Source organism: Hippocampus zosterae, chromosome 18 (genome assembly GCF_025434085.1).
Source record: "Hippocampus zosterae strain Florida chromosome 18, ASM2543408v3, whole genome shotgun sequence".
NCBI lineage: Eukaryota > Metazoa > Chordata > Actinopteri > Syngnathiformes > Syngnathidae > Hippocampus > Hippocampus zosterae.
The window spans coordinates 16,173,352-16,201,314 of NC_067468.1; the positions used below are offsets into that span (position 1 = coordinate 16,173,352).

At 47.0% G+C, this 27,963-nt stretch overlaps 4 protein-coding genes across 5 annotated transcripts; 2 read left to right on the top strand and 2 right to left on the bottom strand.

The window, feature by feature from the left end:
- Window positions 1-718: 718 nt before the first annotated feature.
- LOC127591632 (TATA box-binding protein-associated factor, RNA polymerase I, subunit C-like) lies at window positions 719-7,766 on the top strand. Its single transcript, XM_052051910.1, has 15 exons — window positions 719-1,183; window positions 1,577-1,688; window positions 2,059-2,108; window positions 2,190-2,285; window positions 2,497-2,564; window positions 2,635-2,882; window positions 3,034-3,165; window positions 3,242-3,359; window positions 3,839-3,910; window positions 3,989-4,124; window positions 4,204-4,332; window positions 4,415-4,604; window positions 4,682-4,819; window positions 4,922-6,225; window positions 6,486-7,766. Exons 1-15 carry the CDS (start codon window positions 1,067-1,069, stop codon window positions 6,645-6,647), a joined length of 3,072 nt encoding a protein of 1,023 aa, XP_051907870.1. The 5' UTR covers window positions 719-1,066; the 3' UTR covers window positions 6,648-7,766.
- Window positions 7,471-14,199, bottom strand: LOC127591635 (cyclin-G2-like). Of its 2 annotated transcripts, none has more exons than XM_052051915.1 (8): window positions 14,053-14,199; window positions 12,939-13,070; window positions 12,361-12,495; window positions 11,977-12,227; window positions 11,097-11,175; window positions 10,910-11,008; window positions 9,704-9,906; window positions 7,471-8,730 (listed from the first exon to the last, which is right to left on the bottom strand). In XM_052051915.1, the coding sequence occupies exons 2-8, from the start codon at window positions 13,041-13,043 to the stop codon at window positions 8,610-8,612; spliced, it is 993 nt and encodes a 330-aa protein (XP_051907875.1). In that variant the 5' UTR covers window positions 13,044-13,070; window positions 14,053-14,199; the 3' UTR covers window positions 7,471-8,609. The 2 variants fall into 2 exon arrangements, with proteins under 2 accessions (XP_051907875.1, XP_051907874.1); XM_052051914.1 differs by having other exon boundaries at window positions 12,361-12,498.
- A 745-nt stretch (window positions 14,200-14,944) lies between these two features.
- On the top strand, window positions 14,945-20,297 carry LOC127591634 (cyclin-I-like). The gene is made up of 10 exons (XM_052051913.1): window positions 14,945-15,176; window positions 15,678-15,837; window positions 16,243-16,377; window positions 16,540-16,614; window positions 16,726-16,866; window positions 17,159-17,287; window positions 17,762-17,863; window positions 18,296-18,443; window positions 18,582-18,778; window positions 18,914-20,297. Exons 2-10 carry the CDS (start codon window positions 15,724-15,726, stop codon window positions 19,124-19,126), a joined length of 1,254 nt encoding a protein of 417 aa, XP_051907873.1. The 5' UTR covers window positions 14,945-15,176; window positions 15,678-15,723; the 3' UTR covers window positions 19,127-20,297.
- Window positions 20,298-23,410: 3,113 nt separating this feature from the next.
- Window positions 23,411-27,837, bottom strand: LOC127591633 (ankyrin repeat domain-containing protein SOWAHA-like). Its single transcript, XM_052051911.1, has 5 exons — window positions 26,604-27,837; window positions 25,911-26,132; window positions 25,377-25,738; window positions 25,122-25,309; window positions 23,411-24,666 (listed from the first exon to the last, which is right to left on the bottom strand). The coding sequence occupies exons 1-5, from the start codon at window positions 27,766-27,768 to the stop codon at window positions 24,207-24,209; spliced, it is 2,397 nt and encodes a 798-aa protein (XP_051907871.1). The 5' UTR covers window positions 27,769-27,837; the 3' UTR covers window positions 23,411-24,206.
- Between the last annotated feature and the right edge of the window lie 126 nt (window positions 27,838-27,963).

A 27,963-nucleotide genomic window follows, 5' to 3' on the forward strand; every position in this document is an offset into this window, starting at 1 on the left:
ACAAATATGAAGCTGAATGATTAGGTCTTAAAAAATCAGCAAATGTGAAAAAGATTTTGTGAAACGAAATCAATAAATAAAACCTCGGTAACGACCTCAATCCAAACATTAAACTTTCTCTTGGGCGCCACCTCCCGGCTAATTGATCTTATTCCAACCTTTTTCAACTTGAGCGCTCCCGTGGGACATTTATGTATTCCTTAAGGGCTACCTGAGACCCGAGGGCACGATGTTGGTGAACTCTGGCCTTGCTTTTGCCTTTGTGTTGGTTGCATATAATGTTATCATCAATCCATTCATTTTCTACAATACTGTACTGAATTTGCTGGAGCCTATCGTTGTTGACTAGACCCTGGACTCATTACCCGCCAACCACCATAGGCCTCTAATCACTCACAAATAATTATACACGCATATTAATTTCAATCGAGACACCATATTCTAACACTTCCACTTAAAATTAACCTGCATGTTTTTGGAGAAGACGAGCGCCCACGCGAGCAGGAAGGAGGTGCCGAGATTCAAACCCAGAGCTCCAGAATATTTAGCTTATTATATTTTTACAATCTTAGTGGATTCATCCTGGCGTGAAAGCCAACTGACGTGTTTTTTGTTAATCAGCGTTGTCATGTTCACACTCTTATTATGACAGCCATACAAATATTTCCGGTTACCACAAGCGAACAGCTTTTGTACTTACTTCCGGTTTCTACACGTCTAAACCGGAAGTAAATTCAAAAGCTTTTCCAAGATTGGAAATTCAACCAGTCGACTCACACACGTGCTGGCCATGCAAACGTGGCTCGAGGACTTACTGACAGTTTAACATGCTGCAAGTTTTAACGTTTCGGGAAAGGTTTATTTATTTTTTTAATATGACGTCCAATTGATTGTCGAGATGATTCGACCAAGAAAGAAGAAGCCTATTTTTTTATGCTGCAACTACAACCTGCTAGCGTTAGCCGAATCTCAAGCCTGAACATATTCAGACGTGTTCTGTGGCACAGCGTGGGGCTTGCTACCATTCAAACTCGAAACATCTTCCAAATCGGTTAATGCAAAGAAAATGGATTACCACTTCCCACCGCAGCTTTTCCCCTCGTTCTACAACAGTGGACCACCAGGAGGCTCGCAGAAACCTTGTGCTGAAATTTGGGGCAGTTACGATCTGGTCCAACCTCAGGTTGGTTTTTTTTGAGCAAAGTTTGTTGAGATTTAATTTAATTCGAGCGCCGTGTGAGACATTTCCAGAGATAACCACTGAGTCTTTGCAAGACGCCTGTGACGTGTCTAATATTTTGAAATCCTCTGTCAACTGCACGTGAGGGGCGGTGCAAAATGTGACACTGACACATACTTGACGTGGAACTTTGTGCTTAAGTAGAGCTTGATCTGTTTGCCTAAGGAAGAATTTGGTGCAGGTAGTCATTGAACTTCCCTTTTAAAGGTAATATCACGTCAGAAAAGTAAATATTCAAAGTCTGAAAACTAACCGTACAGTAACGAGGTATTTCTCCGTCACTTCCCACCACTAATAATCTTGATAGTAATCATAAAAAGCACGTTGTGCTTTCAGGGCGGCTCTGGACCTCCAAGCAAGTGGACCTTTACATCCAGACATCAGGTGAAAGGGGAGATTTGGCGTCACAGAGAACCGGCACCGATTCCCCTCCTCAAACCAAATAACTGTGAGTGACTGACAGCTGCTATTTACAGAAATTATGTTCAAAGGTTATCAAAATTTACTAAATAGCGTATGCAAATCGTTTGGAACTGTGCATTGGAGCAAAAACTGTTTTTTATTTCTGAAAAAATCCCATTATCAGAGGGAGGTAAAACATTTTAATCATTCAAATAGTTGTTGACTTGAAAATTCTGCTCAGTGCCATTTACATACTGTTTTTAGAAATTGGCGAAAAACGAACAATTTAAAACATGCATCTAAAAAGACACCCCCTCACCCTCTCACACTTTCTGAAATGAAATCTGAATAAATTAAGTGACACTTTTAAATAATTTGCCATACTTTATTTGTATTTATTTTTCCCCAATGTTCAGCTCTCATTTGGTCTTCAACTCTTCCTAATCCACTGGACTTCACAGAGCATGTGAGTGCAGTTTGGCATCTCGCTTCTCTATTCATAATTTTTTTTTTTTTTTTACATGTTCTTGAAATCTGTCATCTGTAGATGCAGAACTTCTACATCGATCATTGCCAAGATGCCTTTGGATGCATAAGTGAAGTTCTGGGGGACAATTTCTATTTTAAGCATGGAAGGAAACAGGTGGGTTTGCTTTGTTATTTAAAAATAACAAAAATCTGTTCATTAGAACGACCCAACTAACTTCATCATGAACTCTTCATTGCAGTGATTCAGAGTCAGCGGCAACGTTCTCTGACTCTTGTCTATTTTTTTGTGGGTTACCTTTGGGAGAAGATGGTAGTTATGCGATTAGTCGCTAAAATAGTTGTTGTGCATTGTGTGTAAATGACAGCGTCAACACAAGGATGCAGTTCACACGTGGAAGATCAAACGGTTCCTTGACCTGCTGAATTTTCCACTGTAAGTGTCACAATGCAAACGCTAGTAAATGTCTGGCGGAGGTTTTCTGACATTTCTTGTTGCTTCGCAGATGTCACCGCTCAGATTGCTCCACATCACTTCAGGCCTACGGTGCTTTGCTGTCAGATGTGGTGCAAAATGTCCCGCCGGAGCTCCTGGGCTCGCTGTTGTATGAGGAACTGACGGAGCAGAGAGACCGCCAGCTGTTCTATGAAGGAGCCACAGGGGGCGCACTCAACTTCATCCCCTTCTGCCAAATTGGAGACTCTCAACATGGCTGCCTCCTCTATCCCGGAAACCGGGGAATGGACCGGCTCAGTATCCTTGAATTCATCCTTGAACGGTTTCTCATCGGGACACACCATTTAAAAAAAAAAAAAAGAATGTCCCATCGCCATCCAGTGTACTTCTCAGGAACTTCTTGCTCATGAAAAGTGTGGCGGTGATGGTTCTTAAAGCAGTACCTCAGACTTCCACAGGGTGGCGTGGGAGCTCCAGCCGGACAAATGTTTCTCCTTGAACTCCAGCAAAAGCAAACCGTTCGGCTTCCAACTGAAAGGCCCCATCCGGCAAATCAGCTCGGCGTCCTTGTTCAACATTTGTAAGGCGGAGAAACACGTCGTCAGTCCGACGGGAGGTCGCGTGATCCCGCTTTTGATTTTTGTTTCTATCTCTAGGTTGTGTCGCTGTGCGCTCGGATCGTTTGTGCGGCCTTTGGAGATTTGGCGACAGAGAAGAACCGCGTTTGCTGCAAGTTGTAAACACCAAAGAGGTTGCCACTTGTGTTACTGTCAGGTGAGCTGGAAAGCAATCTACAGGGCCCGAGACAAAATAATGCAAAGATAAATATTTCATAGGCGGCCCGGTAGTCCAGTGGTTAGCACGTCGACTTCACAGTACAGAGGTACCGGGTTCGATTCCAGCTCCGGCCTCCCTGTGTGGAGTTTGCATGTTCTCCCCGGGCCTGCGTGGGTTTTCTCCGGGTACTCCGGTTTCCTCCCACATTCCAAAAACATGCGTGGCAGGCTGATTGGTCGCTCTAAATTGTCCCTAGGTGTGAGTGTGAGTGTGGTTGTTCGTTTCTGTGTGCCCTGCGATTGGCTGGCAACCGGTTCAGGGTGTCCCCCGCCTACTGCCCGAAGACAGCTGGGATAGGCTCCAGCACCCCCCCGCGACCCTAGTGAGGATCAAGCGGCTCGGAAAATGAATGAATGAATGAAAATAAATATTTCATCTGTTTCAAAAAATATATATATCTATTTTTATGTCATTAGTCCTCACGTTTTAGGTGAAGTTTTGGTGGCAAGTGAAAGTGGAATCGTCAACCTGTGGACTGTTGGCAAAGGGTAAGAGCATTTCCGGGTCGGCAAAAGTCGCTCCAAAATGAAGCTTGGATTTTCATATTTCCCTCCCAACTGCGTCAGAATCCAAAAGGTTTGGGAGGACGACAGCAATCTTTACTTTAATGCTAAGTCGTCATGGCGATGGTGTGAATTCTCCGCCCATCCTCGGGTGATGCTCTACGCCGACAGGACCGGCGCGGAACTCTGCGATATCAGGGTGAGATTGAACGCGACCAAACTTTGGGGGAAATATAATGCGCCACACATTGGCTCCTGTTTTGTCACCCCCCCCTCAGACGAGTCCCGCCTCCAATCGCACGCTGTTTAGCATCAGCAGCACCGCGGCGTGCAGGGCTGGAGAGAGGCTTCTCCTCTCGAAATATCTGGCTGAGGTTCACGCCTTTCACCATCTCGTCACCACTCAGGTAACGCGTCTCCATCGAAGGCTTCATGTCTCGTAGTCTGGGAGAAAAAAAAATCGATTTGACCTTCCCGTGTCACTCTTAGTACTCGGCCTACATTCTCGACGAGCGCTTCCCCCGCCTGCCGGTGCTGAAGATGGATCACATGATGCATTCCCCGCCCATGTTCTGTCACGTCCTTCCCGGCGTATCGTCATCCGGGAGCGGAGCTCGCAGCGCAAAGGTTTTCCTGGCTTCCCAGAGCTCTCAGGAAGTCACGCAGCTGCAGTACTCAGGTTTGGAATTACTCGGGGGTGGGGGGTTGGGGGGGGGTTGTCTGTGCATGTTGACGTGTTCATGTCGACACGTTCAGGTGGCCGAACGGAAGCGTGCGTCAGCGTGGGCCCGCCGCAGTCGCTACTCCGGCCTCGCGACAGCCTCCAGCACCTTCCCGTCCAGATCCCGCACCGCCAGGACACGGCGGCGAACAGGCTGTCCTCGTCGTCCGCGGGTGCGGCTAGATCGCCATGAACTCTTTGTTTTACCGCCATCGAATGCCGTTCACGAGGCCGTAAGAGTCATCGAAAAAAAACCCCCGTTTTGACATTTTTAGGTCTAACGTGTATCCAAAGGAGCGCCAGAGACGGAAGCTACGATTGCGTCTGCGTGCTCCAGCTGACCCAGGCAGGCGATATTTTCTACCAGATCCTTGAACACGAGCGGCCGGACGGCTCCTCGCCCCCGGCGACGGAGGACGAAGCCCCCCCCGAAACAAACTCCCGGAAGCCTCCGCCCGCAACGCTGGAAAGTACCCCGGAAACGGCGAGAGAATCTTCAGCGCCTCGCCTCGCGCCTTCTCAGTTGACGGTTCCCGACACGTCCGGCGACGAGGACGTCATTCCGCCGACTCAAGGCGGAGTCCTTCACGGATTTGTGGCCGAGACACCGGAGAGAAAACTCCACGGGGATTTCGGGAACTCGGACACGGGTTCTGAGGATTCTGAGACACGATGGAGAGGACGAAACCTGAAAGGGTTCAACCTGCAGTTGTTCGTCAATGATGATCAAGCGCCCGAGCGCCGATTGAGTGCGGATGGAGAAAATGGAAATGCGCCAAGCGGCGTTCGGGACGCGCACGCTCATCGACCTCACCGGCAGACTTTGGTCAAACTCGGCGAAGATGCTCTCGACACGTGGAAAGTCTGGCTCCAAAAACTAATGCGCAAGAGCCGCAAAAAGAAGCCGTGTCCGCGCCGCCCGCACCAAGTCACCGTCAACGCCGGCGCTCTCTTCGGTCTGACCGGCGACAAAATTAAAAAAGTGTCCCAAGAGAGCCAGAGTATGAGACGTCAACTGAGTCTGTGCATGTCCGAGCGCTCCCCTCTGGTGACAAGCTCCGCCTCTTCCGACGTGGTGCCGTTTCCCGAGCAGGTGGACGCGGAGGCGTGGCCCGACGATCTCAGTCGGCGTCTGACCCTGGCCTGGCGAGGCGAGGACAAGTGGAGAGCGTGGTGGCAAGACCGGCTGGGCCTGAACAAGGAATTCAAGAGGAACGCGCTGCGAAGACGCAGGAGGAAGGAAAGGGAGGCCAGGATGCGATCCGCCGGCCGACGGCTGGCGCTCTCCGAAAGCTTCACTTCGTCAATCACCTACCAGTCCGAGCTGGATGATTTCTCGGACTTTCGGGGCTGGTCCTCCGGGGCGGCCTCGGAAACGGAAAGGCTGGAGACGGAGGGCGCGACGGAGAGTGAGGCGCCGAGAGCAAAGACGCCCGCCGCCGTGCTGGCGGAAGCCGACTCGCCCGCGCCGATCGTCCTCACCCCGATGAAGACCGTCCAACTTGACTCGGCGCCATCCGGTCAGAGGAGAAGCAAACGCCCTGCGGAGGACTTCCTCGCCTCTCTCTTTGGATCACAGGTAGCTGAGTTTTTCACATTCATGTCTTTCTCCGTCGGGAGTTATTCCAAGTCTTTCCCGTGAACTGCTTGTTGGTATAGCGCCTCTAGTGGCGCAACGTTGCAACTGCAGTTAAAATACCAAGCCGCCATGTTGAGCAATATCAATGGGACTGGCTGGGGGAGGAGGGGGGGGGGGGGTCGCGATTTCTTTTATAGTGGATTCGGTCCCTTTCCGCAAAACAAGACGGCGCATTCTAATCATTCCTGTTGTGCACGCAGGACGATCCCGCTCAACACGACTACGACTTTGACGCGGAGGGGCCTTTATGGGGGCCAGTGCGCCACCCCTCCCAGTCTCTGCCCCTCTCCCAGAGTTCACTGGGGCGGCCTTGCTCACAGTCTTCACAGCCCAAGAAAAAGAAGGCGCGTATGGGATTTTGAATTTTTTTTTTTTTTACATTTTTGGCTGAAAAACATTTTGAGTCCCCTCCCGCCCCCATCCCATCCCATATACAGCATTCAGTTAGATGTGTGTGTGGTTTTTTTTTTAAACAAAATCAAGTCATTCCATCAGTCACGGATTTATGGAACCTGAAACCTTCCCAACCCCCAAAGCAACCAATGTGACTTCAGGGACAGAATGCCTCTGCTCTTTTTGCGCGTGGTTTTTACGACCTGGCGACCTCAAGATACGATGAAATGGATTACGGTTTTTAATTTGCTCACAAGCCGGATGGATCTTCCACTCCCCGGAACCCCTCACAAGGCAGAAGACGCGGTGCATGCCGGATTCGGTAGGACCAAGAGACATTTTTATATTCAATGTGTGCGGGCGCGCGGCAATGCAATGTGGAGATGTGGACAATCCGGTGATGAATTGAATCGTGGATGCTGATATTTGCAATCGGTAAAGTGACGAATTCCATTTGATGAAATGTGCCCGTTCAACCTATTTCAAGAAACCGTTTAATCAGCTACTTTGGTCAATTTGTCAGAGGTTGAGAGTGACTTTATCTTCAGCATAACTTCTCATCTCGTCGCAGTAATTTTCTCTTCCAACACTGATCATGGCTGTCGACCGTTTGTGGGTTTCGGTCCCGTTTTTGAGAATCGGTACAGTAGAAACTGATCTGAGTTGTGTTGCAGCTGTACTGCTAAAAAAAATGGAAACGTGGACTCGTCAGACCACAGAAATTTGCATCAGTCCATCGTAGAGGAGCTAAATTTAGGTTGCCGCTTGACTGTAAAGATAAGAGAGCCAAAGTGTTTAAAAAATAACCTTTTTTATAAGATGTTTTTTTTTTCCAAGTACATGTGACAAAAGAATAAATTAACGTCATATCTACAAAGGACTATAATTTTTTTTTTTTTGTACATCATTTACAATTTTACATTTTTCTATGCATTTCTGGATTTTTTTTTTAACATGTTAAATTCAGCATCAGTTTGTTCCACACAACATTCTTTTTGGGACAATTTTCAAAAAACATTTTTTAAGCTACATCTAAAATTGGCAACTTTAACTTTGGGGTTTAAAAAAAACAAACAAACAAACCCGCACACTATCACAAATCACACACTCACCGAATGAGTCAACAGTGTTTGACTCTCGACAGGGAGAGTAAAGTGCTCTTTGCTGCACTTTTGAGTAAATGGCCTCAGGAGAGTCAAGAAAAATGTTCCGCAAGAAAAACAAACATAACTTTTGTCTCACGTTTTCCCCAAAGACACTAGATGCTTCCAACACACAAATTACAAACTGTGCAAAATGAACAAACTCCGAAGTCGAGGGCAGTTGCAGTCACTCAAAGTATTCAGTCAAACCCGAATGTTCCCATCCTTACTGCTGCCGATGGTCCAATAAATTCATGGCCTCCTATTTTGAGTCGATACGTCTCGGGACTTGTTGGAATTTCAACAGAATAAGTTCACAAGATATTGTCACTCAATCTACATATGCACGAAAAATAAAATTGAGAACTCTTTAAAAAGTCTCGTTCAAAATGAAAGACTTGAAAATTAAACCGGATCAAATGCAGATATTTGCAACTGCAGCTGCCCTTGGCTTCTGTGCATCAGTAAACTAATTCGTCTTTGATTAACACTCAACACTTTCTATGCATGCCACATTTGAGCTAAATTAAAGTTCTTGACACAACAACTGAACAATATTTTTTTTTTTTGGCTCTGATCTCACAGCGGTTCTTGCACGCCAACCAACCAGAGCGCCTTCAACCTATTCTACATCTTGGAATGTACCACCGACACATCCAACTAAAAATCTAAAAACGCGCGTCTGCTCAGCTGCCAGTCGTTGTGCAATTCACTTCTCGCGCCGGAGCTTATCAGACAATAAATTAAAAGTCGGAACATTCTGGGGGGTGGGCGTGAGGCACGGCGACGTCAGGCGTTGAGGTATTGGCGGCGGAGGTGCGGCGGGAAAAAGGGCCCTTCGCCATCGCTGCCAAGCGAGCTGCTGAGGGACTCCTCGCCCGAACTCATCATGTCCTCGCAGGAGTCCTCACTGAAAAAAAAATCATTGTAAAAAAAATTAAAACACGCAGTTTTAATTTGTCTACACACAAAGTCAGGACATCTTAAAATGTAAAAATTTGCCGAACATATATTTGCAATTCTCTGACATGCATGACACAGCAAAAAAAAAAAAAACTTTTCTAACTTCCACTTGACGTTGCGCAAAAATGTTTGCAGTCACGCGTGTCAGCTGACTGTCAGTCAGTCAGTCCTGATGTCAAAACTGAACGTCACCGGCTTTGTTGACATACTTCCTGTTCAGATGGCTGAAAACCAAAATTGAAATAAATACTCTCACCGGTAATTATATCAGCCAAGCCAGTTTCTGATATTGACCTCATTAAAAGCTCGCAGAGGTGCCAAACAATTTAATATCTCCTCAAATTGAACATGATTATTTAGCTCGCAGGGATTGACGCAGAACTAATATATGTGGCCACTGAGTCAAGTTCCTCTTTCGTTCTCTCGTCCGTTTCAACATGAGCCGGACGTTTCGGAAAAGCCCTTTTGTTGCACTAAAAGGGCGAGGCCTTGCGTGATGTCACGTAAACTGGCCACGGCTGTGTGACGCACTGTTGCGGCGCCGTGCGTGGTGTTGCAGTTTCTTTAGAATGACGCGAACCTGCTCGTAAAAAAAAAAAAAAACACTCATTGGCTTGCTGTAGAAACTTGAATGACGGTTTTGACCCTTTGGGCTTGGTTTCTTTTTCATTGAATGCGTCACCAGAAGGCGTGTTTGGTATTTTCCAGCTGACTGGAACCTGCTGTTGCATGACGATTTTTGGGGCGTGAGTGCACCCGCGTGCGTGTCTGGCTCATTTTCAAATTCTTTTGAAGATCCTACTATTTGTTTTCAAATCTTGAAATGGCCTCGCCCCACCTCTGAGGTCCTCCGCTCTTGCCTCGGGGGGGGGGGGGGGGGGCGGGGGGGGCAGGCTACACGGGTATGTGGTGACTCTCACCTCTCACTCTCATCCCAGCAGCACTCGGGGATGGTGGGCAGTTCGGGTACGCTGCGATAACTGCTGTGCAGGTTCTGGGCAGTCCGACGCGACACGATCCACTGCAGCTTCCTATGATTGGGTTTGCTGCACTCCGGAGAGGCGTAGTCCGACAAGCACTGAGCGACTTGAGCGCGCCACAACAGCAGCTCGCTGTCTGCAATCTGAAACCAAACAGGCAGCAGAACCATTAGGCCCGGTTTGCCCCCCCCCCCCCCCCCCCTTTGACCTGCCGTCCACCGTAAATATAATGTACACGCTCGAGCTTCCAAATGTGCAACTGGATTCTTTTTTTCAGACTTGTAGCTTAAAGAAAAAAAATAAATAGGAGGCTGAATACTTCTTTGGACCTCAATCACGACATATTGGAGCGATGACGTACTCTTTGGAATATCGAAGCAATTTGGGAATATTCATTCATTCATTCATCTTCCGAGCCGCTTGATCCTCACTAGGGTCGCAGGGGGTGCTGGAGCCTATCCCAGCTGTCTCCGGGCAGTAGGCGGGGGACACCCTGAATCGGTTGCCAGCCAATCACAGGGCACACAGAGATGAACAACCATTACACTCACACCTCGGGACAATTTAGAGTGTTTAATCAGCCTGCCACGCATGTTGTTTGGAATGTGGGAGGAAACCGGAGCACCCGGAGAAAACCCACGCAGAAAACCCCGGGGAGAACATGCAAACTCCACACAGGGAGGCCGCAGCTGGAATCGAACCCGGTACCTCTGCACTGTGAAGCCCACGTGCTAACCACTGGGCTACCGGGCCGCCCCAAACAAAGACAAATAGTCTCATTTTGTTCGAACCCAACATCCAATTTCACAGTTTGACTTTTTTTGCAAAAATGAGCACGCGTCTCTTGATAGAATTACCACTAAATGACACCTTTCATAAACGCGTACCTCCACGGACAGGAGGAGAACGTTTATTGGATCGGCGCCTGGCTAAAAATAAACATGCCTAGTTTGTACACATGCAAGGAGGCTCGCAACTGGCCGCTTACAAAGTCTCCGTCGAGTGCTCAGAGTTGTTATGATGCCGACCACTCACTTTGCTTTGGTGACGTTTTAGCATCGGCGGCTAATAGTTAGCACTTAAGAGAGCGACGAAACCATCCTTGGTCACTTGAAATGGTTCGCCTCTGCTGTGTGTTTTGTTTACCTTCAGGTGTCTCTGGACGTGACGGGCTATTTCCAACATGTCCTGCGACTGAATGGCTTCGATCTGCTGCCTCAGGAGCGACAAGGCCAGGACAGACGGCTAGATGGAAGGGGAAAATGTTCAATGGCGGTTTTGTAATTCAGCCGCCGCCCGATGCAAGTCGACCACGTCGGCCGTGAATTCCCACCTTGGCTTTGGAGAAGGAGATCCGGCACAGGCAGGCTTTGAGCTGAGCCTCCAGCGTCTCCAGGCTCAACGTCTCCTTCCTGTTCACACGAGTGACGAGCGTCAATTCAACTTCGAACTTGGCAGCGGCGTCCCAGCAAATTAGAAAGGAAGGTACTTCCGCTGCCGCACGACCATATTGAAACGCCGCTCGCGTATTTCACGTCTCGCGCGGTGCGTCGCAAAACACAAACATGACCCGCGGCCGATTATGCAAGTGTGGATGTCGGCAATAAATCTTATCGGCGCGCTTCAGCCAGACGCGGCCATCTTGATAGTCGACTGGCGGCCCAAAGCGAGACGCGTCTGCTCACACAAACGACGCCGAGTGCGGTGGAAAGGCGCCGCCAAGCACAAAAACAATGAGTTTTTTTTTTTTTTTACGCGCTGGCAGCAGAAAACGTCGAGCGAAAGTTGAATTTGCAGACGGCACGTCTGTGGCGGCAGAAAGGCCCAAATGCCGAGGGGAGGGGGGGCGGATGTCAAGCGTGTCATGAAATATTTCCAGATTGAAAACAGTTTGAAGCCTCCTTTGATTGTTTTTATTTAGTAGCTGCGCGTGGAAGCTAGCAGCACGTCTGTTTCGATTGGACTCGGTTCAATCTGGGGCAACGCAGTGCCCTCGTGATGTGCATTTCTGGTTCACAGTTCCGAGGTCCTGGGTTTGAAGCTTTGAATCATCCTCGGCATTCCAAAAACTCGCGTGCTCGTTTTAATTGAAGACTAAATAGTCGATAGGCGTCATCAATCAATTATTCCATCTCAGATGTGTGTGACTCTCGTGTTCTTTGCGACGAAAAGAGGAAAACAAGAAGGGGGGGGCGGTCAGTCTTCCTCCTTACCTCTCGGTGGAGTGAGATAGTGCAATCCGATGGTACAAGTGCAGAAAGGTCAAGGCCGTGACAGATTTGGACTTGAAGTCCAGCTTCTCCGTGATGATCTTCTCCATCCGACCGAGGTCGGACACGCTGAAGCGGCACTGCCCGATGCGGATGAGCTCGTCGGTGGACGCCAGGTTGCATTCCTCCTCCGTCATTTTGGCGGCCATGTGGAGGCAGCTCAGGCTGACGCAGGACAAGTGCTTCGGTTGGATCTGAAATTGACATATGCTGGGTTTTTTTTTTTTCATACTTAATGATGATGATCCCGTGTTGTATCACCAGTCCCCCCCCCCAAAAAAAATAACACTTTTAAACTGAAACCGCTGAAATAGGAGCATCTCGTACCCTCATCATGGCCAAGAATCTGTCAAGCAGGTTCACAGCCAGGACGAAGGTCTGCGTGCTGTAGCCAAAGAAGCTGGTCAGACTCCACAAGTCCTCCACTTTGGCATCTCTGCACTTGGCTGAGATCCGCCCGTCCTTCTGGAAAATCAACGCCGGTCAGTTTGACACAATCCTGCCCTCATACTCGCGTGCGCGCGCCTATGGCCAATTTTGAGTCTTCCATTGATTTTTAGATTTTACTCAAGTGAGCGCAAGGAGAACATGCAAATTCCACACCATCGATTCAGGCACACTCCGGAGCCCTTGTGAGGCTGCGTGGATGGATTGAAAGAAAGAGAGGAAAAGATTTGCCATGGGCGCACAAAGGTTGGGGAAACGACACACTTGCAAAGTGGGTCACGACACATCTGAGCTGGCATTTAATTGGTCTCTTAAATGTATTGTTTTATGAAATTCAGCGCCACAGTTTACAACAGCAAGTTATGGTTATGTCATCTGAGTACAGTTAAGAAGAAACTCAAACCCTTGACATGTCAAGGAAGAAATGGCTTTATTGAAAGTCGAGCCAGTAGACTCACCTGATTAGTGGACTCGATGAGACTCAGGCCCGTCTCCTTGGGGAGATAATAGACCTCCAGCTCATAGTTGGCCCGCAGTTCCTTCATCAGTTTGAAGGCATCCATGTCTCAGCTGGCACTCTCGTCTTCTCACTACAGGAGCAAAAACACTTATGTAATTCTGGTCGGTGGATTGTGTGTTGTCACTGATATCTGCCCCTAGACTGGTCCAGAATGTTGACCTGCTTTAGGAAAGAAGTGACGAGCACAGCTCGCAGGCCGGCCCACTTCCCCACAACTGGACCCGGGTGTCAGATTTCTCGGGAGTGAACGCCTTCTGGGCCCCAGAGCAAAAAACAAAACAACTGACTGTCCTTTTGGACGGCGTCGCTTGTTTATTTGGCCCGTAAAACGCTCATTAAAAAAAAAAACGACACAAGGTTCAGTTCCGTTTTCTCGACTTAATAGATGGCAACCGAGGGAGCTGAATCTGTCGTAGACTGCAGCTCGCGAACCTTTTAAATCTTCCCTTCGGAGCGGGGGAGGGGCTGTTTTTTCCGATTCCTCAAACTGCAAAACATTCTCCCCTACTTTGGCGTCGTTGACACCAAAACAAACGTTTTCAACATTATGGCATAAGAATACATATTATATACTGTATATTAATGTGTTTTTGTTCCTGTATTGCTATGGTTAAAAAAAACGTTCCTTGGACAGAACACGATCCCGAGGATACCAACAACGTCCAAGTGAAAAATACACAGATGGTTATCAGGGGAATACCGTGCTTGCAAACTGTTGTCAAATTGCTATTTTTCTCCGAACCGACGAAAAAAAAAGAACGAAATATTAGCGGAATGCCTGTTTTCCGCGTAGAGACGAAACTGGAGATTTTACTTGAATACAGTTTTCGAAATTGCGCGCATTAAACACAACTTTGGTGATACATTCGTCGAATAAGAGACATGGTGAATATTTGATGATCGTTCGATTACTCTTCTAATTTAGATGTAGCCAATGTAAAATTGTCATTCCTTTACTTTCCTCCGTTAATTCTCTCCGCCGATTCGCAGACAGAATGAATTCATCGCAGCGTCTGTGTAATATCTCAATAATCCCTACAAACTGATCCTACCTTTTAAAGAAAATTAGATCCACATTTCTGTTGTATTTGGGTGGTGTAGTCTTGTGTTTTTCCTGCGGTCCGTCTCCTTTCTCTATTCTCCCTTTTGTTGATGTTGCTAATACATACGCCCACCAATTACGTCACGTCAGATGAACCAATCGTGACATTGGGGTAAAACCAGAAATCGCCTCCGGCCGTAGCGGCTTTAACGTACGTACATTATTACAGACATTATTATCGTTTTATTTAGGCCGAGGTCATAACAATCATTGACATGATGCTACAATATGTCACACGACAAGTATATTATCACCTTGACGAAAGCTACCACTGGAACTGGAATGTTACCGACCTTGAACAAAAGACGACTGTTTTTGGATTGACGTTTCTATTACCCAATCACCGAGCCGCGCATTTTCACGTTCAAATAATCCGCCCAAAATAGGCGTTTTTGATTGGCTCTTGATCTGAGATGGAGGCTCGTCGCAAAATATTGCATTACGTAAGGGTTTCGGGTAGATCTCTTCACAAATGTATTTTTCTCAGTCAAATTCTCTTTAGGCTACCGTGTGATTTATGATCGTAACAGACAGACTCAATCAAAAAAACAAAACAAATTACATGAGTAGTTTACCGTGGAAAAAGATATGATGCACTGTGTAAATATACGACCCAGAACATAAAAAACGTTATGAATGTTATACAACTGATCAGTCAAGTACACCGATGTATCTCGTGAATTTGCGCTCCACTGTGCGGATATTCCGCAAACGTCAGTGTTTGGAAGTTGCTTAAATAAAGATCAAGCTAAATAAGTAAGTGAAAAGCTCTGAAAGATATAAAAAATGTCTCGGTCACGCGAATGCTTTTTTTTAATTCTCCCATTGGCCCGGGGCCAAGAGAGAGGCGGGGTTTATTTTCTTCTCTCTTCCCCCAGTCCCCTCTTCGGAAGCGGACAGTCGCTGTCTCCTTTCCCCAACTTTATTTTTATATTTTACAGTAAGGCCCCCAATGGAAGCCAAGATGGACGACTAAGCGAAAACGCGGGTCCCCGATTTCCCCGACTTTATTTATCTCGGAACTGAGTGGACCGGATGAAATCCAACCGTGGTTTTCTCCGCTTCGCAGGGGAGGTAAGGTCAGGGTGCCGTCTACTTCCTGGATCCACGGCAGCTATTTAAATGGCGCAAGCATTCGTTTAGCACGCTTGTCGTAGCAAACGTGCTTTTTGTCAAAATACAACCGCTGATCCGGGTCGGATCTCCTCATAAGTCTCTCCCACACAAATCCATTGCTACACGTCGAAGAGAAGTTTCAGTTTATTTTGTGACGTCAGGTCAACAAGCTAGCTCGTTCGACGGAAACTCATTAGCCCGGTTCCGGGGAATAACAGTAGATTTGGCAGAAAGCCACTATGCCTATGTTTATCATTCATTTAGTAAGCTTTCGTAAGACACATAAAGATAATGACTGGCTGCTCAACAATCTACAGACATTGCTGTCATGAATATCCATATCTACCTATCTAATCTATCTACCAATCCGTGCATCACAATGTTATGCCAGTTCATACCAAGCCTAACCCAGCTTTTGTTTGAAATGAACGAGTACAATTGAGTTTTATCATCTTGCAGGTAGCTGTATCCAGTGGGGAGGAAGGCTTAACCAGGGTGAGAAGGAATGAAGTTCTCCGAACCCTGGGGAGTCCACAGACTGGCTTTTCTTCTCGAAAAGGCCATGTCTAGGGAAGCCAAGATGTGGAGGGTCTATGTGCCAAAGAAGCCCTCCTCACAGGTGAGGGCTTTGGTCGACTGCAATAGAACTCGATAAACACAATAAAACAAAATGCAAGTTGTCTTTCTAAGAACACTGTTTAGAAAAACCTTTATGTCACCTTTAAATTGACCAGTTGATTTTACTTTTTCATAGCTGTTTTACCCTCTTATTTAAGATTAAACGTTACATTTTCAAAATACATCATATTCCAATATATTGATATTGACTCATATACTTATGTCTTTATACACTTTTTAATCAAATCGCCCTATCATTGGCCAACCCTACTGTGATACCTTCTCAAGTTGTATTTATCTTTTATATATTTTTTCTCTGCCAGAACTGAATAGGATTAATCCAAAGGACTAAAACAAATCCATGACAGTGTGATGCATGGTTCATATTTCCTGTCTTTTCACGAAGGATACAGATATCTCCCCGACTCAGCGGGACAAGGCCGTGTGCTGGCTGACAGAGCTCCATGACAGACTGCTGCTGTACCCGGAGACTTTGGTGTTAGCTGTTAGCATTCTGGATCGCTTCCTGGCTTCCATCAAGGTATGCCAATGCCCTGAGATGTGCAGTTAACCGTTTTGATGGAATGGAATAATTCAATTGCCATTATTAAAGTGTGTGTGTGTGTTGGGGGTGGAGTGTAGCATAAAACGATGTACATTAATACAAATGTCTTTTGTGTCGGATTTTATTCTTTGCCTTCAGGCTCGTCCAAAGTACCTCCGTTGCATTGCTATTGCCTCCTTCTTCCTGGCTATCAAGACCTGTGAGGAGGATGAGGTCAATACAAACACAATATGAACATAAACATTTCCTGTAAAAAAGTTATGCAGTATGTTCAATCGCTGTCCGTTACACTTGAAGACGTGCATGTGCGTGTGTCTCCCCCAGTGTGTGCCCTCCCTGAGGGAGTTGGTTGTGTCCAGCAGCTGTGGCTGTTCGCCATCCGAAATCCTGAGGATGGAAAGAATCATCCTTGACAAACTCAACTGGGATCTTCACAGCGCCACACCGTTGGACTTCCTGCATATTGTGCGTCTTTCCACATGCTGCACACAAAGTCACACCTACAGTAAATATTTGTGTGTAAAGCAGTGAGTGGCCATAAGTGTAAAACAATCTCGAGCAATGCTCATTCCGCGTATTGACGATGTTTTTGTAACCTCGAAATGTCATTTGTCCGTAGATTTTATAAATATATTTCTTCTCTTTGCATTCATTTATCTCATCAAATAATAGGTTAATTGATTTGTTTTGAATAATTTTTTTTTATAATGAATGTCTTTTTCAATCTTTTCCAACATGGTTTCTACCTCTTCCATAGTTCCATGCAATGGTGTTGTCATGTTGTTCTGGGTTTTTGGACTCGTTGCTGGGACTGAACCGCTCTCAGCATCTTGCCCTGCTCACACGACGACTTTACCGCTGTTTGGCTGACCACTCGCTCATTCAGGTACAACTTGAGGAAATATTAGGGCCCAACCAATGGGGTTTTGGGGGAATTTTATCAAAGACCGATTCCGATATTTGGCAGGATAGAATTCCAATTAGCAATGAATGGACAGATTAATTCAATATTTAATTCATAAATTAACATTTAACAATAAAGATTTGATTTACAGGCAGAGCATTTGACCGTTTTACAATACTTGGGTGAATAGTATTTGTTTAACGAAGGCAAAGAATCTTTTGGGGGGGGGGGCCTGCAAGGAAGTTTGAACACTATGAAAGAGCCAATATTGGCAGATTAAATCGGCGGGTCAATTGATCGGTCGGGCCCTAATATGTACACCGTACATAACTCGACCGCAGATTATCTGCTTGCTTCTGCCGTGCGCTTGACTCATTTTTTTTGCGTTTTTTTCCTGTACTTCTATATGTCGGACTTGTGCATGTAGTGTATAAGTTTGTCCCTTTTGTCATTTAGCTGAGAGGATCCATGCTGGCCTTGGCCCTCATCACTCTGGAGCTGGAGAGCTGCTGCCCCGACTGGCTGGCCGTCACCATCGAACTGCTCAGGAAGGCGCAGGTACTGCAGCTCCTTCAAATGTGTCGATCCCCAAAAGAAAAGCTCACACAACTATGCGGCAAACGTTTTATCGCTACTTCATGCGTGGAGTTTCCAAATGGGGTGGGTATCGAGAACAGACTCCAACCTTTGGAATTGTATACCTCCAATATCATCACTTCTCCTGAACGATGTCAAGGGGAGCCATGGAACTGTGTTACGTTTATGACACAAAAACCTCCTTCAGATACGAGGAAGTACGCATTTGTCGACTCAGCATCAAATAGAATTCCAGGAGTGTAGCGTGTTTGAGTATTTGACTATAGAACTGCTTCTAGTAACTTACGAGAATGTGCATATGGTTCCAGTCAAGGGTCAGATGAGAGTAAATACCTGTATTTTGTGGAGAAATCCTTCATAGATGATTTCTTTTTCTTTTTTTCCTCTTCTCAGATCGACACCTCAGATTTGATTCAAAGTCGAGAACTGGTTGCGAGTAGTCTTTGCGCGCCTCGGGCTTCCCTGCCTTCAAACACCGTCTACATCTACCACCCACTTCGGAGCCAAACCAACTTGCAGCCTCCAGCCCAGGACTCTCTGGGTATACGATCTCACAGCACTTAGAGTGTCGAACACAAGATGTCCGCGGAGTAGTCGACAAGGAGATCCGGTGCTTCATCCGGCGGGTCAATCCACCTCAGTGTCTCTTATTCATTCTTATTTTCCCTCTTCTCTTCAGGGAGCATCACTTCCTCTGTTGAGTCTTCCACGCCAGCGGCCGGAGAAGAGGAGGGGCACCAGCAGCGCTTCAGCACCACCCTGTCCACCCCCAACCGCGACAACTTGATGGCACTCCTCTCTCCTTCCAAACCGTCGGGTCACCTCAACCGCCTGCACAAAGTCACCATGCGCTGCAAGGCCTCAACAAAGCGCAAGGTAACAGCGCCCCCCAACTGCCATGCTTATATCTTAATGTTGTAGGATTAAGTCTATTTCATTTGTATAACCCCCAAATGATCTTTTTTTTTTTTGTAATAATATAATATCCATGTTCCACCTCCATGTCTTAAGGTGGAGGAGATGGAGGTGGACGACTTCTACGATGGGATCAAGCGCCTGTACAACGAAGACGGTGTCATGACTGCCGCCATCCAAGAGGGGGCAGCACCTGCCATGGGGACCGTAACACCAGCAAGTGCAGAGGGAGGCCTCAGGAGCCTGACGTCACAACAGGAAGGCAGCTCCTCCCCCTGCCCTCCATTGCAGTCAATCTGTGCCTCGTAGAAAGCGCTCCCAACTGTGCTCATCGCAAACAACCTCCTTCCGATCTTTTAAACCAAAAAAGCAATCAAGTTATTCATGTCCAAAAGCCTCGAACAGCAAATGTTGGATAAAATTCTCCAATCATATTCAGCCACTGAAATGATGTTTGACTTCGACCTCCATGGTTTAGTTGGTTTGGATGAGCACAATCCGTCCCCCAAATTGCTTCAGGTGTCTTGAGCTCAGCTCCCGTCAGCCCCTTCAACCAGTAAACAGAGTCCCCCCCCCCCAAAAAAAAATAATATAAAAAAACTGCTGCTATTACTGTTATACTTACAATTGTTTGACATAATATAAACAACTAAAATCATAAATTTTAACAAAAAAAAGTTAACCTAAAAATACTTAAAAGTATCCTCTACTCTCTTGTGTTTGTCAATTTTTATTTGTTTTCTCCTTCAATTTGTCATGGTTTTACTCTCCTCTGCTCTCTTCCTTTCTACAAGTGTGTCACAATCCAACTTTTGAATGTTTCTGTGGGGTCACTGAACTTCTCACTCGTAATGAGAACATTACAAGATTTAGCAAAGATCACATAGACATGAAATGCGAAAGAAGTCCCCCTTGTCTTGTTTTGCCTCTCAGCTTGTTGAGGCGGCCTAATTGAATGAAGGTTTCTCAAGCTGCTTTGTTGATGCTTTGGGTTTTAAGATGAAATTATCAATCTAATGGGGAAAAAAATATAAACATATTGATCACAATTGAAACAACTGCAGCAAGCGTTAAAGAGTATCTTGAACCACAAAAACTCAAAGCATTCCAAATGTAACTTGAGAAGCCAGTTGTGCATTGCAAAACTACAAATGTCTGAACATGTTCTCATCGGATTAGAATGTGTGTATATGAAAGAGTTATTTTGGCTACTGCTGACCAGATCAATTTATAAAATAAGTTAATATATTGTGTCGAAAATACAAGGGCATTTTCAAAAGAAGCATCTGAAATATGTGCGCTTCTGTCTGAACTGAACACTCGGGCAAAACCAAATGAGTGATGTTCGTCACGACCTGCTCTGATTTGAATCTGTATGTTATATTCTTGCAAAAAACTCTGTTTAACTTGCTGGAAGGGCCTGCTGGATGCTGAACAAGGTACCCGAATGCACAGGAAAATAAAGCGTGACAACTGAGAACAGTGGGTCTATTTTTGAAAAGTGTCATTTTGGAGAATTAAGAAACCTTAAGAAAAAAACGACCATGTATAGTAAGGCGTTTTTAGCCGGAAAAAACGACCATGGTTAGTAAGGCGTTTTTTCCCGAAAAAAAACAACCATGTATAGTAAGGCGTTTTTTGCCGAAGAAAACGACCATGTATAGTAAGGCGTTTTTTTGCCGAAAAAAACGACCATCTATAGTAAGGCGTTTTTAGCCGGAAAAAAACGACCATGTATAGTAAGGCGTTTTTTTGACTAAAAAAATGACCATGTATAGTAAGGCGTTTTTAGCCGGAAAAAAACAACCATGTATAGTAAGGCGTTTTTTGCCGAAGAAAACGACCATGTATAGTAAGGCGTTTTTTTGCCGAAAAAAACGACCATCTATAGTAAGGCGTTTTTAGCCGGAAAAAAAGACCATGTATAATAAGGCATTTTTAGCCGGAAAAAAACGACCATGTATAGTAAGGCGTTTTTAGCCGAAAAAAAACGAGCATGTATAGTAAGGCGTTTTTTGCCGAAAAAAACGACCATCTATAGTAAGGCGTTTTTAGCCGGAAAAAAACGACCATGTATAGTAAGGTGTTTTTAGCCGAGAAAAACGACCATCTATAGTAAGGCGTTTTTAGCCGGAAAAAAACGACCATGTATAGTAAGGTGTTTTTAGCCGAGAAAAACGACAGAAAAAACGACCATGTATAGTAAGGCGTTTTTAGCCGAAAAAAACGACCATCTATAGTAAGGCGTTTTTAGCCGGAAAAAAACAACCATGTATAGTAAGGCGTTTTTTGCCGAAGAAAACGACCATGTATAGTAAGGCGTTTTTTTGCCGAAAAAAAAACGACCATCTATAGTAAGGCGTTTTTAGCCGGAAAAAAAGACCATGTATAATAAGGGGTTTTTAGCCGGAAAAAAACGACCATGTATAGTAAGGCGTTTTTTGCCGAAAAAAACGACCATCTATAGTAAGGCGTTTTTAGCCGAAAAAAAACCGACCATGTATAGTAAGGCGTTTTTTTGCCGGAAAAAACGACCATCTATAGTAAGGCGTTTTTTTCGGATCAAAAACGCCTTACTATACACGGTCGTTTTTTTCGGATCAAAAACGCCTTACTATACACGGTCGTTTTTTTCGGCTAAAAACGCCTTACTATACATGGTCGTTTTTTTCGGCTAAAAACGCCTTACTATACATGGTCGTTTTTTTCAGCAAAAAACGCCTTACTATACATGGTCGTTTTTTTCGGCTAAAAACGCCTTACTATACATGGTCGTTTTTTTCGGGTCAAAAAACGCCTTACTATACATGGTCGTTTTTTTCGGCTAAAAACGCCTTACTATACATGGTCGTTTTTTTCGGCTAAAAACGCCTTACTATACATGGTCGTTTTTTTCAGCAAAAAACGCCTTACTATACATGGTCGTTTTTTTCGGCTAAAAACGCCTTACTATACATGGTCGTTTTTTTCGGGTCAAAAAACGCCTTACTATACATGGTCGTTTTTTTCGGCTAAAAACGCCTTACTATACATGGTCGTTTTTTTCGGCTAAAAACGCCTTACTATACATGGTCGATTTTTTCGGCTAAAAACGCCTTACTATACATGGTCATTTTTTTCGTGAAAAAACGCCTTACTATCCATGGTCGATTTTTTCGGCAAAAAACGCCTTACTATCCATGGTCGTTTTTTTCGGCAAAAAACGCCTTACTATACATGGTCGTTTTTTTTCGGCTAAAAACGCCTTACTATACATGGTCGTTTTTTTCGGCTAAAAACGCCTTACTATACATGGTCGTTTTTTTCGGCAAAAAACGCCTTACTATACATGGTCGTTTTTTTCGGCAAAAAACGCCTTACTATACATGGTCGTTTTTTTCAGCTAAAAACATCTTACTATACATGGTCGTTTTTTTCGGCTAAAAACGCCTTACTATACATGGTCGGTTTTTTCGGCTAAAAACGCCTTACTATACATGGTCATTTTTTTCGGCAAAAAACGCCTTACTATCCATGGTCGTTTTTTTCGGCAAAAAACGCCTTACTATACATGGTCGTTTTTTTTCGGCTAAAAACGCCTTACTATACATGGTCGTTTTTTTCGGCTAAAAACGCCTTACTATACATGGTCGTTTTTTTCGGCTAAAAACGCCTTACTATACATGGTCGGTTTTTTCGGCTAAAAACGCCTTACTATACATGGTCATTTTTTTCGGCAAAAAACGCCTTACTATCCATGGTCGTTTTTTTCGGCAAAAAACGCCTTACTATACATGGTCGTTTTTTTTCGGCTAAAAACGCCTTACTATACATGGTCGTTTTTTTCGGCTAAAAACGCCTTACTATACATGGTCGTTTTTTTCGGCAAAAAACGCCTTACTATACATGGTCGTTTTTTTCGGCAAAAAACGCCTTACTATACATGGTCGTTTTTTTTTCGGCAAAAAACGCCTTACTATACATGGTCGTTTTTTTCAGCTAAAAACATCTTACTATACATGGTCGTTTTTTTCGGCTAAAAACGCCTTACTATACATGGTCGGTTTTTTCGGCTAAAAACGCCTTACTATACATGGTCGTTTTTTTCGGCAAAAAACGCCTTACTATACATGGTCGTTTTTTTCCGGCTAAAAACGCCTTACTATACATGGTCGTTTTTTTCGGCAAAAAACGCCTTACTATACATGGTCATTTTTTTCGGCAAAAAACGCCTTACTATCCATGGTCGTTTTTTTCGGCAAAAAACGCCTTACTATACATGGTCGTTTTTTTTCGGCAAAAAACGCCTTACTATACATGGTCGTTTTTTTTGGCAAAAAACGCCTTACTTATACATGGTCGTTTTTTTTCGGCAAAAAACGCCTTACTATACATGGTTGTTTTTTTCGGGAAAAAACGCCTTACTATACATGGTCGAAAAAACACCACTATGAGGTTTGTGCGGCACAACCGCCGCGCTTCAGCAAACATTTAGCAGAGACAAGCCCTTACTCAAGACTTGGCTCCGAAGCATTCACTTTCCTTTGCGAGCACGTTGTTACATGTTTGTCTAAAAATTCCTTTCGGCTATTGGTGGAGAAATGAGGCAACAAGTCAGGCATTTTGATTGTGGTTCTTCACAGAAACGCAACCATTTGAGAAATACGTTTAATACGCTGTGAACGTTGTCCAGCCAAAGACGAATAAAAATACTGCTCAGTACAGTCGACACATCAACAAGTGATGATTGCATAAAATGGATGGAGAATTACACGGCTGACGTTTCCAACAGGTTCGATACCGTGACGCATAAACGCCGAGTACTTGGTCGCATCAGCGTTTTCTTCAACCCCGAAGTCGAGCCATCGAGAGGAGAACGGAAACTAACACCCAGATGAAAACAACCACCGCATTAAATGAAGACGACATCAATTTCAGAGGTTAAAAGGCACCATGTTAGCAGGCTAATGTGTTTTAGCACAGCATTCGATCAGTTGAACGACTGGAATGATGAACAACTCTTTAAAAAATATGAACACTTTAAAATGGGGCCTCACACTTTGTGGAAACGTAGTGCGAGATTAAAAGAGAGCCTGGTTTTTTTTGGGGGGGGGGTTGGGGGGTGGGGTTGCTTCAAGAGTAACGTGTAGTTGACCAACTAGCGCTCCGAAGTTTCCCTCCTGGTGTGCAGAAATGTCAAAGAGTAGTGGGGGTGGAGGAGGGGGGGGGCAGTGTGAGGAAGTGCCGAATTTGCTTCCCCGACAGGACTTCAGCCAGATGTCAAGGAAATGGAAAAATTACTGAAAAAGCTCTCCACATTTGCGGAGAATTTTGGAAAACGAGGCAAGTGCAGGTGTGTTTGTCAATCAAGCAGTTGGAAAAAAATTCCAAAAGGCAACGGCGGTGCGCCTTAGCTGTCAGACTTGTCCCCGTGAAAGCGAGCCAGTGACTTGTGCTTTAAGAAGGCGGCGATTGATGACGAGCGCTTGACTTTAGTGCCCGAGACGGTCCTGGGCCTCTGGTCCTGCGGGGCGAAGGACAGGCGGTGACGCCGCTGGCGTCGGCGCTGATGCGGCTTCCGTTGGTCCCCGCCTTCCCCTGCGGGGGATCCCGCTTCCCCTCCGCCGTCGGCGACGTGGCGCGTGGGCGCTCCCAACAAGCGCAAGACGTCCTGCGGCGCGCTCGGGCTCAGGTATTGCCACGGCTTCTTCCCGGCCGTGTCCCTCAACTTCACGTCGGCGTCGAATTTGTTGACCAGCAGGCGTATCATGTTCTTGTTGGCGTGGATGGCGGCGACGTGAAGCGGCGTTTGTCCGCACGACGACCTGGCGTTAATGTCGAAGGCCAAACCGGCCTTTTGCACACCGTACCTGCAAGCCACAAGTAGAGGACGCGGCTCACGGTTCGTCAAAAATGCGAACGGCGCATGCTTGCCCTCGCCACTTTATCTCGGAAGACACTGTGTGTGAGTTGAGGAGTTTCATTTCGACACAAATGGTGCTTTCCTTGCCATCTTGCGGCACTTCTGGGTAAAAGAATTCGCTCATGTGCTAATTCGCTAATTCCATCCGTCCAGATGGTCATCCGCTTCTCCTCACGGGGGTCGCGGGCGTGCTGGAGCTAATGCTAATGCTAACACCGGTCGCCAACCAATCGCGGGGCAAACATAGACAAACGACCATTCGCGCTCACAATCGTTAGCCTAGCATGTGCGTTTCTGAAACGGGGGGAGGACCGGAGTCCTGAAATCGAATCGCCGAAGAGCTCGCACCGTATTCTCATCGCAGACTAGCAAAGCCACGAGAAGCCAACACGCAAGCAGTACCAGAGTGTGTTGAGGACTCGATGGTCGCCGTGTTTGGCGATCCAGTGCAGCACCGTGAAACCGGAGATGAAGTCCCGTCTGTTGAGAAGAGTGCAGTCCTCGCGGAACAGCGAGTAGACGTCCGGCCAAGCTCCCGACGCCCCTTTCACCAGCCAGGCGTGTTCTCTGGGCTCCAGCGGAACCAACGACTGCTTGACAAAAATCAACGTCAAGCGCCCGCGGAGGGGAGACGACGGAAGCTCTTTAGCGTCCTACCTGCCGACTGTGGCTTTGGTGATGGGCGGCGGTCTTCCCTTTGGCTTTCACCCCCTCGGCCAAGTCAGCCAAGCTGTCGCAGCGAGACGGCGAGGAGCAGGACGACAGCGAGGACGACGACAGGTTGTAGCGAAGGCTCAGCGAGGACGAGATGCGGTGGAGGCGGCGCCGCCTGGCCGCTTCGTTCCCGCCCGCTCCATCTTCGGGCTCCTCGTCCTCCCGCAGGAGCTGGTTGAGGTCGGCGCCCATGCTGCGGCACATGCGGCCGCTCAGCCGACCGCCGACGCGCCTGGCGAGCGACGGGCCCCGCCGCCGCGACGCGGCCGGGGAGTCGCTTGATTGGCGGGTGTCGTGCAGATCACCTGCACATCAAGACAATCATTTATTTCTTTCGTTCTTGCTGCTGTAGGCTGTAAATGTCCCCAGTGTGGGACAAATAAAGAATATCTTATCTTATCTTATTTTATTTTATTTTACAACAGGCGACTCGCAAAACAGAAATATTTGACTTTCGCCCATCTGTGACCTCCTGACCTGAGGAGTGGTGCCACGGAACTCCTGTGGGCGCACAGCGCTGCTCGAGATGCTCCGTGGAGCGATGGAACGGCGCCACGTGGGCATCAAATGCCCGCTCGTCGAGGAGATCGCCCATCGAGTGGTGCCAGGGTGCGCCGCCGACCTTCAGTTCATCGTGACGCTTTGTCCCGGGGGGTCGCCGAAGGACCTGTTGAGTTTTGAAAGCCTCCATCGGAGCGCCTGATCACAAAGCAGAAGTGTACTTAAAGGGCAAGAACAGTCAAAAAGATTTTTGTGATGTTGCTGGAAGATGAATTAAGGAGAAAAATCGACCCGATTTTTATTCATTCATTCATTCATCTTCCGAGCCGCTTGATCCTCACTAGGGTCGCGGGGGGTGCTGGAGCCCATCCCAGCCGTCTCCGGGCAGTAGGCGGGGGACACCCTGAATCGGTTGCCAGCCAATCGCAGGGCACACAGAAACGAACAACCGTTCAATCAGCCTGCTACGCATGTTTTTGGAATGTGGGAGGAAACCGGAGCACCCGGAGAAAACCCACGCAGGCCCGGGGAGAACATGCAAACTCCACACAGGGAGGCCGGAGCTGGAATCGAACCCGGTACCTCTGCACTGTGAAGCCCACGTGCTAACCACTGGACTACCGGGCCGCCAGATGGATTATTAATTTTTTTTATTTTTTTTTTGCTTACCTGCGAAGAACGGCAGCTTGTCAGTGGTGCCGGCGTCCGGCGCGTAGGAGAAGACGCTGCCGTGGCTGCTCGAGAGCGTCGTCCTTTCAATTGGACTCCAATCACGTCCGGGCTCGGGAACCACACCCGCGGGCTGCGAGTAGCGCCTCCCCTCGTCTTCAGCCGGATTTGGAGACAGTAAGGAGCAATCTGCGGGTAGACTACGCCGGTCGGGCATCGAGACCGGGACCACGGCCGTACTCGGCTTTGGTCCTCTTAGCCGCGGCTCTCCTTCTGCCACATTCTGGATAGAAATCATTGGAACGATCCTCTCCGTCGGCGAGGAGGCAACGGAATGGCTTGTGGAGGATTCGGCGAGGGGCGCAAGAGGACCCCTGAGAGGTCCAACTCCTGATGTGCTTAGGTTCATCTTGAGCCCTTCGTCATCGTCGTCGTCGTCATCATCATGCGAGACTGCGGTTTTGTAGCTCTGCCGGTTTCTCGTGTGGCGCGGCGGAGCCTTTAGACCGTCATGAGGAAGCCCCCCGTTTTTGGTTTCGGGGGGTCCGGGAGGTGACACCCGCTGGGTGATTTGTCCGTGTGGGACCGAGGCTCGGGGATGACTCTGTCCCACAGCGGCACCTTGGGGCCTCGGGTGTGTTTCGGCTGAGATTTGAGCTCGACTCACCGCCGCAGCTGCTTCGGCTCGGGGAACTTGCTTCGGTTCCAGCGTCAAGTTCAAATTGCTTTCGACGGTGTTGTTGTTGTTGTTGAGCACGATACCAGCCGCCGGGAGGACTTTGTTCACGTCAGCGGATGCTGCCTCCTCTCCGGGACGGGGTTTGTGACGAACTTTTTCTTTGCTCCAAGCCGGGTTCAAGGGCGGCGGCGGCGGCGGCGGTGGCTCGGCGGGACTCCGCTCGCGCGTCCCGGAAGCCGCGGTTCCGACGCCACTCGGTCCCGAACCTCTGAATTTCTTCCTGAGAACGACGTGCGACACGCCGTGCTCCTGCTTCACCGTGGCCACCGAGTTGACGAACTTTTTGAAGAGTTCGCGGTTACGAACCTGGTCGGCGTGATCCCGCAGGAAGCCCTTGAAGTGGAGGAGCAGGTCGGCATTTTTCACCGAGCCTCCTCTGCTCTGGAGAAAACGTAAAACCGAGTCTTGAGAGAAACCCGTGTCCATTTTTTTTTGGTTGCGGGCTTTCGCTCCTTGTTGGTTTCGAAGGTCGGGAGTTGGTGGAGTGTCAGAGGAATTAAGCTCCGCCCACTTCAGGTATTTAACCCCTTTCTCGCTGGCCGCATTCTTGCAGGTGCATCGGCATTTTCAGCACAGATTCGACGCAAAATTTGGCCCATTTTTAAGTCAATATTGGTGACG